The sequence below is a fragment of the Armigeres subalbatus genome, chromosome 2 (assembly GCF_024139115.2).
Source record: "Armigeres subalbatus isolate Guangzhou_Male chromosome 2, GZ_Asu_2, whole genome shotgun sequence".
Classification (NCBI taxonomy): domain Eukaryota; kingdom Metazoa; phylum Arthropoda; class Insecta; order Diptera; family Culicidae; genus Armigeres; species Armigeres subalbatus.
Genome location: NC_085140.1, coordinates 33,922,078 through 33,938,973, shown reverse-complemented (window position 1 = coordinate 33,938,973; position 16,896 = coordinate 33,922,078). Strand labels below are relative to the sequence as shown.

Below are 16,896 nucleotides of genomic sequence, written 5' to 3'. Positions count from 1 at the left end.
CAATACCAAATCCATCAGCTTACCGCCTTATAATTGTACCCTTTTCCGGCATTGTTGGCCACTGCCGCCGCCTCGTAATGCATCTTAGCCGTCGCCTGTTCCTTGGACAGAATGATGTCCTCGTCCGTTTTGCGCTCCTGCCGCTTCTTGTACTCCCGATCCGAGCGGTACACCTCAATCAGACAGCACACGACAATCACCACGAAAACCGCGGTCAACGTGATGAACACCACCTGAGTTTTGTCCTCCTCGTCCGATGGGTCCGGATGGATGGCCTCGTACGCTATCCGGCTCGGAGCATCCACGACCCAGTTTTTATCCGAGCCCTGTTTTGCAAGAATGCGAGGAAACGAATGAATGGTTTGGGATTATTGCTGGAGGCTTGATTAATCGAATGCTTACCGAGGACATATTAAGGGCAGGTTCGCTGAGGGGTAGCTTCTGTATGACGTCGAACTGCTTACATTGGGCCGAGCGAACGCCCTGGGAATTGATGACATGGATCAAATCCACATGGGACTTCGTAAACAGCATGTACTCCTCCAACGGTTTCATGGTGTCATTGTTCACCTGGATGAAAATGTCTGGCGTTTTTTGTTTGAAACGGAAAATGAAGCAAAATTTATGAGACCATCGATACTGTTAGACAAGGTTAATTCAAACTCAACTTGTTTTGTTCACATTAGTTACTGGTACTATGATTGGCTGTTGACTGTTTTTCAATTTTTAATTCATAAGGTTTTGTATGATCAGCTTTGAAAAACGTTTTCCATTCTTTTCGTATTCCAAGTCGTGTGCGACATGGAGGCGCATGATGGATTGTAGGTTCGAATAAATAAAAATGCCTTGCAGGGGCTTTCTGTCCGATACATTCATATGGTCCATGGAATGTCCGATATGAACATATAAAAAATATGCACCAAAGTATGGAAGCGCTGAAATAAGTATTGCAACACCTACTTTGAATATTGCAACATCCCTTAAAAAGTTAAGCATAACTCCAAAACCCCGATATTCGTGATGGCGTATCATTGGTTTTTTCCACTTAGAAGGATGGCACCTCCCACACAATTGTTCACAACGACAAGTGTAGAACAATTTAAATGGTCTGGATTCCGGAACATCTACTGAAGTAACCTATATAAAAATCCATTTATGCTACGAAGACGCGATATTTTAATTACTTTCGAAAGCAGCACTTATTGGCCCCTGGTAACTACGTAGCGGTTCTCCTAAAACTCCGGAGCATCAAGAGAAGTGGTCAATTTTTGTAATAAATCGATTAGTGTAGCAATGCGAGGACAAAATCAATGCAAGGACCAGTTGATCCCGGTTGGTCACTGAAAGTCCTGGAACATATGGTTGGGGTTCTACCAAACCGCACCATGCGTCTTTTTGACTGAAATATGATAATTTGTTGGTAAAATTAAAACGGAATTGATTTCATACCAATTCTTACGTATATTCCGGAACATCCGGAGAGGTGGCCAACTCTTGAAACTCGATATGCCATTTTTTTTTTCTAAACCGATTGTTAAAGGCAAAACCAATGCAAGGACTCAATCCCAGGTGGCCAAAAGATCTGGAATATTCGGAGAAGTAGCTTGTTGTAGAAATTTGAAAGCAATATTAATACAACCTTAACACAAAATTAATACATGTCCCCAGCTCTTAAGGTACATTGTCTTTAAGTTATAAGAGGACACTGCACCTCTTTGAGACAGTTGATACAGATTTAGATCCATGATTTGTTCATAGAATGTGTTCATAAAGTTGCCCGACATCAACTATAGCATAAAATCCACTTGGGCTATCCACAAGGTACGTTACCCTTTAAGGGGGATGAGGGAGCTCCGAGCAGCGTGACGATAAATTAAATTTTTTTCCTAGCAGCGAAACAAAAATTTCAGAGGTTTAATACAAAAAGGGTGTAGAAAGTAAAAATTTACTGTAGTAAAAACTGGGAACAATGTTGAAATACAATATATGTTTTTTCGCCCCGAAAACACCACTTTTAAAATTTGAAACAAAAATCAATGAGCCTCATCAAACCTAAATTAGTTTCAGCTGTTTCTGTATTGAATAAGCTTTCAGAATAATGCAAATCTAGCTGCCAAAATGTCTCTAAAAGTAGAAATTAATTTTCCGTGGAAGTTTTCAAGATTCAATGTAGTTTCTGTAGAGTTAATTGTCTTCCGATTGATATACTCACAATATTTGTGGATATACAGCAGTAAAGCATATGCGTCGATTAGGAAAAGCAAACATAAGAGCTTGTCATAAGACGAGTTTATACAATCCCATTGAATTCCACCACTTAATGGTATCTTGACAGATACGTATTTCGACCTCAACAGTAAGGCCGTCTTCAGTGTCTCGTATTTGACTCGACTTGAGGTACGAGAGGTACGGTACGAGGTAAGTACGAGACACTGAAGACGGCCTTACTGTCGAGGTCGAAATAGGTATCTGTCAAGATACAATAAAGTGGTGGAATTCAATGGGATTGTATAAACTCGTCTTATGACAAGTGAAGACATTCCACTAAAAAGCTCAAAATAATTTTCTTATCAAAACATAAGAGGTTGTTTTGGATTATGATGGCATTTTCCGCAAAGTGGACCATTAAATGGTATTGTTGTTTAGGGGTTATCAAGTCAATCTAGAGAGTAGGAGGCGGAAGGCTCGAGTCCCTCCAAGACAGGTGGATTAGTTTTCGCAAAATTAATATAAAATTCTCCATTTCGAAAACATGCACAGACAAGATATTCAACATAAAAAGGAAGAAACATTGTTTGGCAGGAAGCCATTTAGCCGAAAGTTGTTTGGCCGAATATACAAAGTTGTTTGACCGAATTAATAATTTGACCGTAAATGTCATTTGGTCGGAAGGGTCATACGGCCGAAAATTTCGTCGGGCTGAAAAAGTCGGTTTGCCAAATAGCCTATTTGGGAGAAAGGGCCATTTGATTGAAGTGGACATTTGACCGAAAGTGTCGTTCGACTGAAATGGTCATTTTTATGAAAAATTCGTTTAGCTGAAATGATCATTTTGGCTGAAAATGCCATTTGGCCGACTGGTTGTTTCGCAGAAAAAAACATTTACGGGCCAAATTACTCTTCCTAAATGACTTGTGCTGTTTGCCCAGCTTTTACGGCCAAATTACCAGTTTTGCCGATTGTCCCTTTCGGCTGTATGTCGCTTTCGGACTAACCTCTAGCGATCTAATAAAAGTTTTGGGCAAATGGAATTCGGCTAGTTGACTTCCGGCTGAACGTGTTATCGTTCAAGTGGTATTCGAACAAATGGCTTTCTGTCAAATGACTTTAGGCCAAACGACAGGAAGGGACGTTTAAGCGGAGGTCACATAGTCGAAAGGTTTTTCGAATTTCAGAAAAGCACATACGCCGAAAAGCACAATCGACCGAATTGGTCATTTGGTCGAAAAAGTCTTTTGGATAAATAGGTTGACCGAAAATACCGTTAGCCGAAATGGTCGTTTGGTAGAAAGGTAATTATTATTATTATGTTCTAACTCAACAGACTTGCAGCAGTTGACTGGTTCGCTTCTGATCTTGCAGAGAGGTAATTAGACCAGAAATGTCATTTGGCCCAAGGGTCCGACATTTCTGACCATAACACCTGTTTAGCAAATGACATTTTCGGCCAGTGTCACCGGGAGTGGGTGGGACAAGTAGGACATGTCCTACGCATGAACACACCTGTGTAGGATAGTAGAAGAATAGTCCTACCTATGATTATGGTAAGAACATACCATATGGATAACTAAAAGATCTAGTACTGTTTCAATTTCTTGATCTTAAAAAATATTGTTTAAACGTTTTAAAGTCTATCAAAGGTTTAAAAGGTTATCAGAGATTAAACTGACAATCGTGGATGTTCCCGGGATTGCAAAAGAGAAATCTATTCTGAAAGGCTCTTCGGACTCTCCGAGGATTTTTCTATTCCAAAAATGGCTCAATGATGTATTGAAATTTCCCAAGAAGTCTTGAAGTTTCTCATAGTTTTTGCAGCGAAGTCTTGAATTTTCTTATAGTTTTTGCTCTTAAAAAAATGCTGGAAGTACGTAATTATATCTACTAGATCAGGCTCAGAGAATTACTGAAATTTCAAAAGAATAGACAGACCAACAGGCGAATTGAACAAAAATTGAATATCTAAACAAGGATACCGTTTAGATTAGCTTAGCTTAGCCTGACTGTACTTGTCTGTATGATCCAACTGAATAAAGGTTGGAATTTACCACCTATCCTGGATGTACATGTTTCAGTAGCACTCAAATATAGATCAATAACGGCGCCAGGCAGTTGGGAAAGAAGAGGAATGTTAGTGTGTAGTTATTGTTGCTACTAGAGACCGAGAAAACCTCTGCTTCCCCGCAATACTACGAAAAGGAAATTGCGTGAATTCTGTAGGGTAGATATTAGATAAACAGAAGTGTACACCAAGGATTCACTTTAAAAAGTGATGTAGTCTATGCCACATTATGAGACTGTAGTCTTTGCCAGACCTCCTGTCTATAAGGCAGAAGCTGTAGTCACTAGACTGCCAAACTCGTCTGCAAAAATTGAGAAACTTAACAAGGATATGAGAGAACAATTGCAGAAATATGCAAAAATGTAGTTTTTGATCAACCGTCTAAGACGGTTGAATACATTCCACTAAAAAGAGCTTAAAATATTTTTTCTAGTTTTTGATGATTGAAGCACATCCGGATGCGCGGTATCAAGCCTATGAAAAAAATAACTCTGAAAGCTTCTTAGAGTTTATTGAAATCTTAGAAATTTGAAAGAAAGAAGTCTAAAATTCTTGGGATTTATGAAAACCTATAAGAACTACTGTACTATACTACTACTAGTACAGAACACCCTGAAAGATTCTTGGACGAGCATAAGCTTTACTGGTAGATGTTAGCCATATTTCTGAAGATTTCTAAAGGTTCGAATTCCTAGAAGTTTGTAATAATTGCTTGAAACAATTACATATTTTATAAAATTTACAGAAAACCATAATCAATTCTGGAATTTCGTAAAGATATTTGAAGACATACTTCTTGGAAATGTTCTATAAACTCTGGAAATGTAATAATTGTCTTAATAGTCATAGGGAGTTCTATAGCTTATCTGAAGATGTCCGAAAAAATCTCCGGAAAGTCCTAAAAGTATTCTATAGATTTTATAACACAGTTTTTGTCCTACCCACGTGTCGGAAAGTGGCCACGCCTCTGTTTTCGGACGTATGACTCATTCGGCTAAATTACTTTTTCAGGCTGTTGCCAATAGGGTTTGGAGCCGTGATTAGGTGCTGAACTTCTTTCAGCAGGGTAGAAATCCGGTATGATATTGACCAGCTAAAGCTGAAATATATTTCATTTACAATAAATTCATGACACATTACCTTATACAGTACAATTTTTCAGTGCAATCACTGCTTTGACTCCTACTCCTAATCAGCAATCTTGTTTGGCTTCGGCTACGCTGGAACGGTTTGTTACAGGTTTACTTTTAATTTATGATAAACTTCTTAATTATCCTTTATTCCGGTTCACACAAAGCAACTATTTTTGTATTGTTGTTGGACTTTGGATCTTTGAACCACTCATCTTTCTAATTCTACTCTCATTGCCAGTCTATCCAGAAATTACCAAAGCGTAGCAAGGGAATTTGGTTTCTACTTTAACTGAATTTGGTTGCAAAATAACATCGCAACACAGGCAAATGACCTTTTCTGTCAAACGACCATTACAGTCGAACGGCATTTTATGCCAGATGTCTCATTTGGTCAAATGACCTGTTAGAGCAAACGCTTTTGCCTGAAATGTTCAGCCAAACCGTGTTTGATTTCATAACCGTTTAATCCGCCTTTAAGAATTTCCTCCTATTTAATAATTTCCCGTGGAATTGCAGAAGGTTTTCTTATGGACAATGGAAACTCCGAAAAATGTTAGTTAAAAATCAAATACCGAATAGTAGAAATTCCGAAGATTGTTCCACAGGAATTAAAAAATCCCGAAGAATTCTCAAAGTAATTCTCGGGAAAACTTCAAGGCAGTTGCTAGGCAGTTAATTTCCAAATAAATATTTTGGTAAAACTAAGAATTTTGTTGTGCGAATACAAGATTCTATCGGTAAAAATGTCCCGAAAAAAGAAAAAAAAAATAATAACAAAAAGAAACGCGATTGGAAAAAAAGATAAAGGACCTATTAATGTTACAAATCTTACATGATTTCGTGACGGTCCCCAATTTTGAAATTTTCATTTTACACCCTGTATCCGAGTCTTCCCCTTAGACGTAGTTTACGTCAAAAATCGTCACGCCGATTCACGCCGCCGCCGCCGCCGGCTGAAATGGCTTTCGGCGTGACGACGAAAACGCCGCCGCCGCCGACCAAAATTATGACAAACGCCGCCGCCGACCATTTTCGGACCGGCGCACACCTCTACCTAAAAGGCTAATATTTAATCAAGAAATTGGCTTATTTTTCTGATATTTTTTTCATTTAATAGAAGTTTCAATCAAAAGGACCATGTTATCTGCAGTTTATCGTATATTAGTGCCATTCATTGTTTTGTGATATAAAACGGGTCGATATGTTGTATATGTATTTAGTTTTGAAATATTGAAAATCGATCTTTATATTACAGTGAACTCTCCCTAACTCGATGTTCTGCACAAGATGAATACACCACTAGGTGTTCCAATCTGCCAAATTCACGATTCAGCCATCTTGGATTTTTGTTTTGCACCGAAAATGAATTTTTCACCCCCGCCTTCTTCTCGTCCATAAACTGGGCAGATTGAAACACCTAACTGTGTATTCATCTTGGTTCTGTAGCTTGATATTTTCTCTTACTCGATGAAATTCAAAGTCCCTGGAATCTAGCATACTGTGTTCCCTCCGTAAGTCGAAATTTCCCTTACTCGATATTCTCCAAGTCGAAGCAATTTTCCAATGCATTTTTACCTCGCTCGATGTTGTCAGAAACAGTTAGGGGAAGGGGGGGGGGGGGCAATATGCCCTAGCTAAGCAAATACTGCTTTTTGTATTATTTGTAACGCTATTCATGGGTATTTTGGGGTTTGGCGTTTTGGAGCCTCTTCTCCTACACCGGTAAGAATTATAGCAGCGGAGGCCGATTTTCATACGAACTGACCAACTTTGACAAGCTGTAAGTTTGTACCCCAATGACCGATTGAGCTGAAATTTTGGCGATGAACTACAAATATGTTGAAATTTTCCTTTAGGTGAAGAGTTTGGCACTTCATCCCATCCAAAAAAAAGCAATGGAAAGGAATTTGGTTTGTTTCTCATTTTTGTGATTTTTTTTCAGCGGTAAGCACGCGTGTTAGCAAAAATAAGTGACGAGATTGGTGCTGCATTCCTTTGTTTCGCGATGAGATGAATATATGTTCAGTGAGATGGAAAATGGAACAGTTCCCCTACTAAGTATCAAATTTTTCGAACCACTCGTAAAAAATTTACACACTATCAAATAGTTCAAAATAATTAATAACAGTTTTTGTTTTGGAAATATCTAAAAAACCCAGATTAATCCACCTAGCGGTGATGGTGCCTTCCTCGTTCGTTCAAAAGGTTTGGGAAAATCTAAAATAACACCAATATGCGGATTGGTCTTATTTGTCATATTTATTTATATGCATAAAAAAACTCTCGCCAAACGCAATTTGTGGCAAACAAATCGGATGAGCATAAGAGTAAAAAATGGCATTTTATTTTGTAGTTTTAAAATTAGTATTTTCGCTTCTATCTTCGTTTCTATAGGGAACAATGGGACAAGATTCTGCGTCGAATGCAATCTGTTGTGAGCGACCTGAGAAGCACACATATTGCACATCAATCACAGTAACTTATATATGATCGGATTCAGTCACAATATGGTTACTGCGAATCTATGACAAAAGGTCGAAAGACAAAAAGTCGAAAGGACAAAAGGTCGAAAGACAAAAGATCGAAAAGACAGAAGGTCGAAAGGACAAAAGGTCGAAAAGACAAAACGTCGAAAGGGACAAATGTCGAAAAGAACAAAATGTCTAAAGGGACAAAAGGTTGATAAAGAACGAGTTGGGTGTATTCTAAAGTGTGTTAAATGCATTTATTTTCATGCAGAAATACCACACTCATCTCATCAATCAAAGTTGAAGAATGAGCAATTTTCAAAGAAGGAGTAATTACCATGAACCAATATTATGAATACCTAGATAGTTCTGTTATAAATAAAAAAAGATTGTTAATTTAAGAAATGAATAAAACTTGTATTGCGCGAGACAGAGTTGTTCTATACAGTTGGCAAAAAAAAGCCCTTTTATTTCTCACTATTTTTAACAATTGAATAAAAATCATTGAATGAGTGCAAATAATAGATGGAGATCTAGATGTTCTAAATGTCACTTCAATCTGTCTAAATAGTGCACGCCGCAGCCACGCAAGTGCGCGCATTAAAAATACACCGGTGTGTAAAGGCTCCTCAAAGTCTAAGCGATTTCATCTCCTAGACGGCGACAGCTTGTTGCGGCGATTATATCGTTGGGTGGATGCTTGCTATGCTCGATTTACGCATCCATACCAACATAATCGGAGTCGACAGGCAATAGAATCGCGTCGCGATTGTCTCATCGCGTGTATTTGGGGTAACCTTAATACACGCCGATGTGTTTGATGTGCGGCGTGCGCCATTTTTAAAGAACGAAGTGATATTTAGAAAACTCAAACATCCATCTATACATATTGATTGAGTTTTATGTATTTGTTGAAATTGTGAAAAATAAAAAAGTAGAGTTTTGCCAATTGTGTAAGGCAACTCTGGTGCGGAATTGATTCTCTCCGTTTCAGTTTCTTATCCATTTCGACCTTTTGTGACTTTTGACCTTTAGATCTTATTGATCTTTTATTTTTTTCACCCTTTTGTCCCATTCGACGTTTTGTCCCTTTCGACCTTTTGTCCCTTTCGGCTAGCTAGACTTTTTGAACTCTTTTTCACAATAAATAGTAATTTTACCATAACTTCTAAGCCCATAGTCCGATCTGGCAAATTTTCAATAAGAAACAATGAGACATTCTGCGTCGAATGCAATTTAATGCGAGCAAATCGGTTGAGGAAAAGTGCCTGAAAAATGAGTGACATTTTTTACGCGATTTTTTCGTATAAATTTGTATTTTGGCCATAACTTTTGATCCCATAGTCCGATCTGGCCAATTTCAAATAGGAAACAGTAAGATAGGATTCTGCGTTGAATGCAACTTGTTGTGAGCAAATCGGTTGAGGATAAGTGCCCGAAAAATGAGTGACATTTTTACGTGATTTTTTCGTATAAATTTGTATTTTGGCCATAACTTTTGATCCCATAGTCCGACCTGGCCAATTTCAAATAGGAAACAATGGGAGAGGATTTTGCGTCGAATGCAATTTGTTGCAAGCAAATCGATTGAGGATAAGTGCCCGAAAAATGAGTGTCATTTTTTACGCGATTTTTTCGTATGAATTTGTATTTTGGCCATAACTTGCGATCCCATAGTCCGATCTGGCCAATTTCAAATAAGAAACAATGGGACAGGATTCTGCGTCGAATGCAACTTGTTGCGAGCAAATCGGTTGAAAATAAGTGCCCGAAAAATGAGTGACATTTTTTGAGTAGTTTTGCGCACACACACACACACACATACACACACACATACACACACACACACACACACACACACACACACACACACACACACACACACACACACACACACACACACACACACACACAGACATCATCTCAATTCGTCGAACTGAGTCGATTGGTATATAACACTATGGGTCTCCGGGCCTTCTATAAAAAGTTTGTTTTTGGAGCGATCATATAGCCTTTACCGTATACTTAGTATACGAGAAAGGCAAAAAGGTAGTTTGGCCACAACTTCCGATCTCATAGTCCACCCTGGCCAATTTTCAATAGGAAACAATGGGAAAGGATTCTGCGTCGAATGCAATTTGTTACGAGCAAATCGGTTGATGATAAGTGCCTGAAAAATTAGTGACATTTTTTACGCGATTTTTCCGTATAAATTTGTATTTTGGCCATAACTTCCGATCCCATAGTCCGACCTGGTCAATTTTCAATAAAAAACAATGGGAAAGGATTCTGCGTCGAATGCAATTTGTTGCGAGCAAATCGGTTGATGTTAAGTGCCCGAAAAATGAGTGACATTTTTTACGCGATTTTTTTCGTATGAATTTGTATTTTGGCCATAACTTTTGATCCCATGTTCCAATCTGGCCAATTTCAAATAGGAAACAATGGGACAGGATTTTGCGTCGAATGCAACTTGTTGCGAGCGAATCGGTTGAGGATAAGTTCCCGAAAAATTAGTGACATTTTTAACGCGATTTTTTTCGTATGAATTGGTATTTTGGCCATAACTTCCGATCCCATAGTCCGATCTGGCCAATTTCAAATAGGAAACAATGGGAAAGGATTCTGCGTCGAATGCAACTTGTTGCGAGCAAATCGGTTGAAGGTAAGTGCCCGAAAAAGTGAGTGACATTTTTGAGTAGTTTTTGCGCACACACACACATACACACATACACACACACATACATCACCTCAATTCATCGAACTGATTCGATCGGTATATAACACTATGGGTCTCCGGGCCTTCTATAAAAAGTTTGTTTTTGGAGCGATCATATAGCCTTTACCGTATACTTAGTATACGAGAAAGGCAAAACAATTAATTGAAATGTCATCAGCTTGTATCAAGGTGCTGAGAGGCACAAAGTAGATTATTCAAAAAAGACGAATTGTAGAATATGACATTTGTATGGCCAGTATATCAAAAATAAAAACTGCTATTTTTTTGAACAATATGACATAGTGTGTAATTTTTTACGAGTGGTTCGAAAAACTTGATACTTAGTATATAAAAAATCTACATATTTGTTGTCCACGGACAAAATTTCTGTTCAAGTGCGAAGTGCGAAGTTAGAAGTGAGAAATTTGAAGCGTAAAGTTGTTATGAGAAGGGAAAATTTAGAAGGTAAAAGTGTAAAATGATAAGTGAGAAATAAGAAATCGTAAGTGAGAAGTCCCTCCTTAGCCGTGCGGTAAGACGCGCGGTAAGACGTGAGAAGTGAAAAGTTAGAAGTTAGAAGTAAAAAGTGATAAGTAAGAATTAAGAAGTCAGAAGGGAGATATAAGGAGTTATAAGTGAGAAGCGAACAGTGAAAAGTGAGAAGTGTGAAGTACGAAGTGAGATGTGCGTAATGAGAAATGAATAGTGAGAAGTGATAAGTGTGGACTGAGAAGAGTAGTGAGATGAGGAGAGAGGAATAAGTTGTGAGAAGGGAGTAGGAATAAGTGAGAAGTGATGACCGGGGAACGAGAAGTAAGAAACGAGGTACTTTCTCTTTCCTTCTTTCTTTTTCCTTCCTGTATCTTCCATCTTCTTTCTGTATTATGTCTTACCACTCACTTCTCACTACTTAACATGTTGCTTCTCATCTTCCAATTATCACTTCCCATTTCTCTCTCCTTGCTTCTGATTATGACACTACTCACATTCAACAAAGTATACGTAAAAGCTATATGTTCGCTCCAAAAACGAACTTTTTATAGGAGATTTATTATTAAGGAGACTTTCAGCCCTAGGCTGGCTCGTCTCTGGAGACATCCTACTTCTTTTTTCGCAACTATCGCTTCTCACTTTTCACCACTTACATGTTACTGCACACATCTCACTACTCAATACTTATTTCCGTTTTCCAGTACTCGCTTCTCACTACTCTGTAGGGTAAGACGGTATAATGCGCCCCACCTGGCCAAAACGCCCCCCTTTGATGTCTAGAAAACTATAACTAGCTTAGGGGTAAAATCAGTGGGAACCTTTAAACCTTTGACTACTCACAGGCAATGCATTTGCGACTTTTCGGACTACTAAATAACACAAAGTTTGCATAAATTGCGTTGAAAAGTAAAAAGTTATCAAGGTATTCCCTTAGGGGGGGCATATTTTACCGTCTTACCCTACTTATTTCGAACATCCATTTCTCACTTCTCAGTTCTCGCTGTTTAACAACTCGACCAGCCATACACATTCTATGAGCAAATCATGGATATAAATCTGTATTGAACGCCACAATATGGTTTTGTCCGTCTTTTTTTCAGAGTTGTTCCATTGTGTGCACGCTTGGGTTTCAAAAGATTTATTTTCTATATCTCTTAAGCTCATTTGTCCCTGGATTTGTCCTATTGTTTACATTACAAAATCAGCGAATAAATCAACTGACTCAATAATGGTGTAATTGCATCAATACGTGTTTACTTTTCATATCCACATAACCAGAGTGTATGTAATTGAGAGTGGCGACATGTTCTGCATTTGACAGGGGTCCTGCTCGTTTGGAACACGATTTTGTATGGGAAATGACAGATGAATTTTGTTTTAATTCTGACAGTGTCGCCACTCTTAATTACATACACTCGAACTCGAACTAAAATCGATCTAGAGAGCGATGCTGCAATCAGCTAAACGATTGACAGTTAGGTCGAAAAAAAAAACATCCCGAGCAAGAAGGTTTTCTTATGGACAATGGAAACTCCGAAAAATGTTAGTTAAAAATCAAATACCGAATAGTAGAAATTCCGAAGATTGTTCCACAGGAATTAAAAAATCCCGAAGAATTCTCAAAGTAATTCTCGGGAAAACTTCAAAGTAGTTGCTGTGGAAAATAATTTCCAAATAAATATTTTGGTAAAACTAAGAATTTTGTTGTGCGAATTCAAGATTCTATCGGTAAAAATGTCCCGAAAAAAGAAAAAAAAGAAAAATTTTAAGAAACGCGATTGAAAAAAAAGATAAAGGACCTATTAATGTTACAAATCTTACATGATTTCGTGACGGTCCCCAATTTTGAAATTTTCATTTTACACCCTGTATCCGAGTCTTCCCCTTAGACGTAGTTTACGTCAAAAATCGTCACGCCGATTCACGCCGCCGCCACAGCCGGCTGAAATGGCTTTAGGCGTGACGATGAAAACGCCGCCGCCGCCGACCATTTTCGGACCGGCACACAACTCTACCTAAAAGGCTAATATTTAATCAAGAAATTGGCTTATTTTTCTGATATAGCTAAACGATTGACAGTTAGGTCGAAAAAAAAACATCCCGAGCAAGATCGGGCAGGCTCGACTAATTGTAGGTAAATGTACCTATGGTCCTGCGTTTTCAACGAATCTAGTTTGAGGGTACTTTACTGTATATATGGAATTGTATATGGAATTTACAAGCATTTTCATGATTTATGCACAATGTTTCCGAAATCTACTTTGAAGTTTTAAGAACTCTTTGATATGCAGGGATCGTCATTCTCACGAGCAGGGAATGCTCCCTCACGCAGATTTTCGCCGAGAAATCGTTTTGTGGGAAAGAAAAAAAGGTCTGATGAGAAATAACCATTTTCCCTCACTATCAGTGCCGCGAGAAGGAGTTGATTCAAAAGTATAAGATTGCTAATGTCGTTTCTGCTCGTGTGACCAACATCTAGGTTACTTCGACCTGGCAGCCAAAGTACCGGTACCACAAGTGTCAAACGATGTTTTTTTTTATTCTTTATTAGAGTGATTTTTAAGTTTAACAAAGTTCATCACTGTCAAACGATGTTGATGATGAAACCAAACATGCCTAAATTATGGCCAATTGAAGCTTGTTGAAGCATAATTTGTCGAAATATTTAAAATGACTATAGCGCCACTAGCGTTCTAATACTTCTACTTCGAAATGTTGATTTGCTCGTTTTCTCGCTTATTTCATCTTTTTCGTGCCATCGCCAATTGCAAAAAGAGTAGCCTTTATAGTACAAACAACTCCCTAGCAGCACAAGTCGAACCGATTTGGTTGCTGCAACTCAAATGTAACCGAATTTAGTTATACATAGGTTGCAGAAATCTCTGTACCACATGTGTGCTGCTCGGGCTTAACTCCTGTATGCAGTTGATGTGGTGGTATGCCATGGCTATAGTGACCGCATCCAATCGCCAAATTTGTTGATGTTCTAGGTTAGAATCCCGTTGCGGTCATACAAATTTTGTAATTGCCTGTCGAACATTTTCGCGAAAGGTGAGTGAGGCGGTAAGAGTGATGAATTGAAAAAATAAATTCGCGATGAAACGAAAAAGGATTGCTCTAGGGAAAAGAGGGGTGAGTGAAAAAATTTTCACTACAAACTACGAAAATGATCCTCATTCGACCCGAAAAACAGCTGGATTCGTCTCATCGAAACGAAAAGTTCGGGTTCGTTACCATGGTCAAAACTAATACAAGTGTCAGTGTGCAAAAAGATTCTTAAGCTATCGGTTATTAAAAATTAAACATTTTTTAAGTCCTCTGGCTGAAAGTCTCCTTAATAAACACAAAAAAAAAACATTTTTTAAGTAATTTGGTTTTTGAAGTAAAATCGGTGCTATCACTGTCACTTTTGGCAGCCCAAAAATTATCAGCGGGTGATAAAATTGTTACTGTAGCCGTTGGTGGTAGTCCAATCCACTCATTCGTGTTCCACAACCCCAATTTTAGTAGCTTTAGATAATCCTAGGAAACAAATATTTGTAAACAGTTTCACTACTTACTTGACAAACATCCATCGTAGCTTTTGTACACAGCAAATCGCAAATCCGTCGTATTGACGCCACCGACCTGCACATGATTCTCTCCTGCCTCTGGCACCGGAATTAGCGATTTACTTTGTACCAGCTTCATCGGATACGTTTTGCGATCCACCAGCAAAGAACTCTCCTCGCCGCGTCTGGAGTAAAATATGGAATGCCGCGAGTCATCCATGAAGTTCTGCCCGATAATCGCCTCGTAAGTTGTGCCTTCGCGATCTTCCTCAATGACCAGATGATTCTCCGCATTGATGGCCACCATCAGATAGTAGCTTCGGTCATTCTTCGACTGCAGTAGCAACATCACTCGATTCGCTCGTCTCATATCGTTGCTGGAAAACGCCAACTGCAGCTGAACCCGTTCAATCTTTTCCGCCAGAGCAAACTTTCTCAGCAGGGTTGCCTCCCCGCTGAAGCTGGCCCCTTTTTCCTCCGAACAGAACTCACCCAAAAAGCTTGTATGCTCACAATTGCAGGAGCTTTCCTGTTTGGCAAAATTCTCCGTACAGATTCCACCATTCTTGCACGGCTCCGCGTCGCACTTCATCTGGCAATCGTCCTGCACTCCATCCTTGACTGCAAGAAGCAAATTAATGATCAGTAATTCAAACATATCCGAAATGCGCCTCCCACGAGCACTCCCGCCGAAGCTTACCGTGGGCATTGTTCTGCCGTGCCATCTCTTTCAGTGAAATCAAATTATCGCCCACCTTGAGGCCTCGAATGCACCCGATGTAGCCCTGCAGGTCCTCGGTGTCGGTGTTGGGTTTGAGCAGATTCGCCGGATCGTACCCGCCGATGTTGAACTGGAAATATTCCGTGGGTGGAGCCGGGGGTCGATGGGGCGAGAGGACCTCTGACAGAAGGGCGGAGAGGCAGGACATCGAGAAATGAGAAGAAATTTCATTATCGCCTTGGGATCTGGATTTATCGAAAGGAATGAACGGGTGCGAACGGTGTGTCGTTCTATAGGTTTTTGGTGAGAGAGCTGGGAAAAGATATCACAATGTTCCTAGAATGATTTGTGAATTGTGAAAAGTTGCCCGCTCAGTTTGAAAAACATTTTCTTGGAATCTAAATACGATATTAGGCACTCTCCAAGCACTTCCGAATAAAGATATCTTGCGAGCAGCCCATTTGTATTTGAGCATGTCAGATAGTGAACCGAGTTGGAAAAGCCATTCTCAATCCCCAATCTTTAAGCCATCATAAGCTTCTTATTCTGCAAAAAAACATCATGCTTGGAGCTTTTATGCAAAATTAATTAGTTTCGGTTAACTGCCGTTTTGTGTTCAATGTAAAAGACATCTAGAACAAATTAGATTTTGGACGTTACTTGATTATAAAAAAAATATATTAGTAGGTCGAAACATCGTCCTAAGTTTTCAAGATTATTTTTTTAATGATTTGCACGAAGATTCAAAAGGAGTTCAAAGTTATTCTGCTTTCGTCGAAAACATTATTAAATCGACCCCCCGCAACGGCTCGCGGGTTAATTTTCAACTGCCCTACATCTTACCCAGCTCCGGATTATTCCACGGTTTGTTGGAATACTCCTCCAGCAGAAGGTGGCCCCGCTCCACGGTGACGTTTTTCTCGTTGACAAACAGCGTCGTATTGGTCTCGGTCCGGATGACGGCCACCTGGATGCTGCGGGCATTGTTCAGCCCGTCGTGCTCCAGCGTTAGATTGACGATATCGTTGCCGTAGTTGTAGAGATACACCATCTGGTTGCCGTTCGTCAGGTATATCTGGATGAAATTGTTGAAGTGATCGTTCGCGTACAGCACGAACGAATGCCTATCGTAGGTGCGGAGATTTATTAGCAGCGAGGAATTTAATATGCTGCGAAGCTTTTCGCGCTCCTCCCGTTTGTCCTCGGCGTCGCTGATGTAGTTCCGCTTCAGGTAGGACTCGCGGCTGGTGAACGTCAGTGCATCTTCATTGATGTCTATTGTTTGCAAAAGCATGTCGGCGACGGGTCGGGGTGGGAAAATGAAAAGGATTGAAGAACGTGAATCTCGCTTTGCATTAGAGGAAGATAAATGACATCCATTATGAAATGGATTTCAATTGATTGCTTTTTGCCCTCCTTGCGCGCACTATGGGTCACTGGTTAAATTTTGGGTGGGATTTCAAGAGAAGTGAACTAAGCGGTCTAACGTTAAAAAAAAAAAGTTTAATATCCGTTTTTATTTTAATAATTGAC

General features: G+C 39.3%; 1 protein-coding gene across 6 annotated transcripts in view; it reads right to left on the bottom strand.

The window, feature by feature from the left end:
- Positions 1 to 16,896, bottom strand: part of LOC134218437 (axotactin-like) — a 285,251-nt gene that overhangs the window by 20,384 nt on the left and 247,971 nt on the right. For all 6 annotated transcript variants that reach the window (XM_062697425.1, XM_062697426.1, XM_062697424.1 and 3 more), the window contains 5 exons: positions 16,207 to 16,638; positions 15,343 to 15,543; positions 14,652 to 15,263; positions 403 to 584; positions 24 to 326 (listed from right to left, as the gene is read on the bottom strand). In XM_062697425.1, coding sequence (XP_062553409.1) covers positions 24 to 326; positions 403 to 584; positions 14,652 to 15,263; positions 15,343 to 15,543; positions 16,207 to 16,638 — 1,730 coding nt within the window. The remainder of the gene's footprint in view (positions 1 to 23; positions 327 to 402; positions 585 to 14,651; positions 15,264 to 15,342; positions 15,544 to 16,206; positions 16,639 to 16,896) is intronic.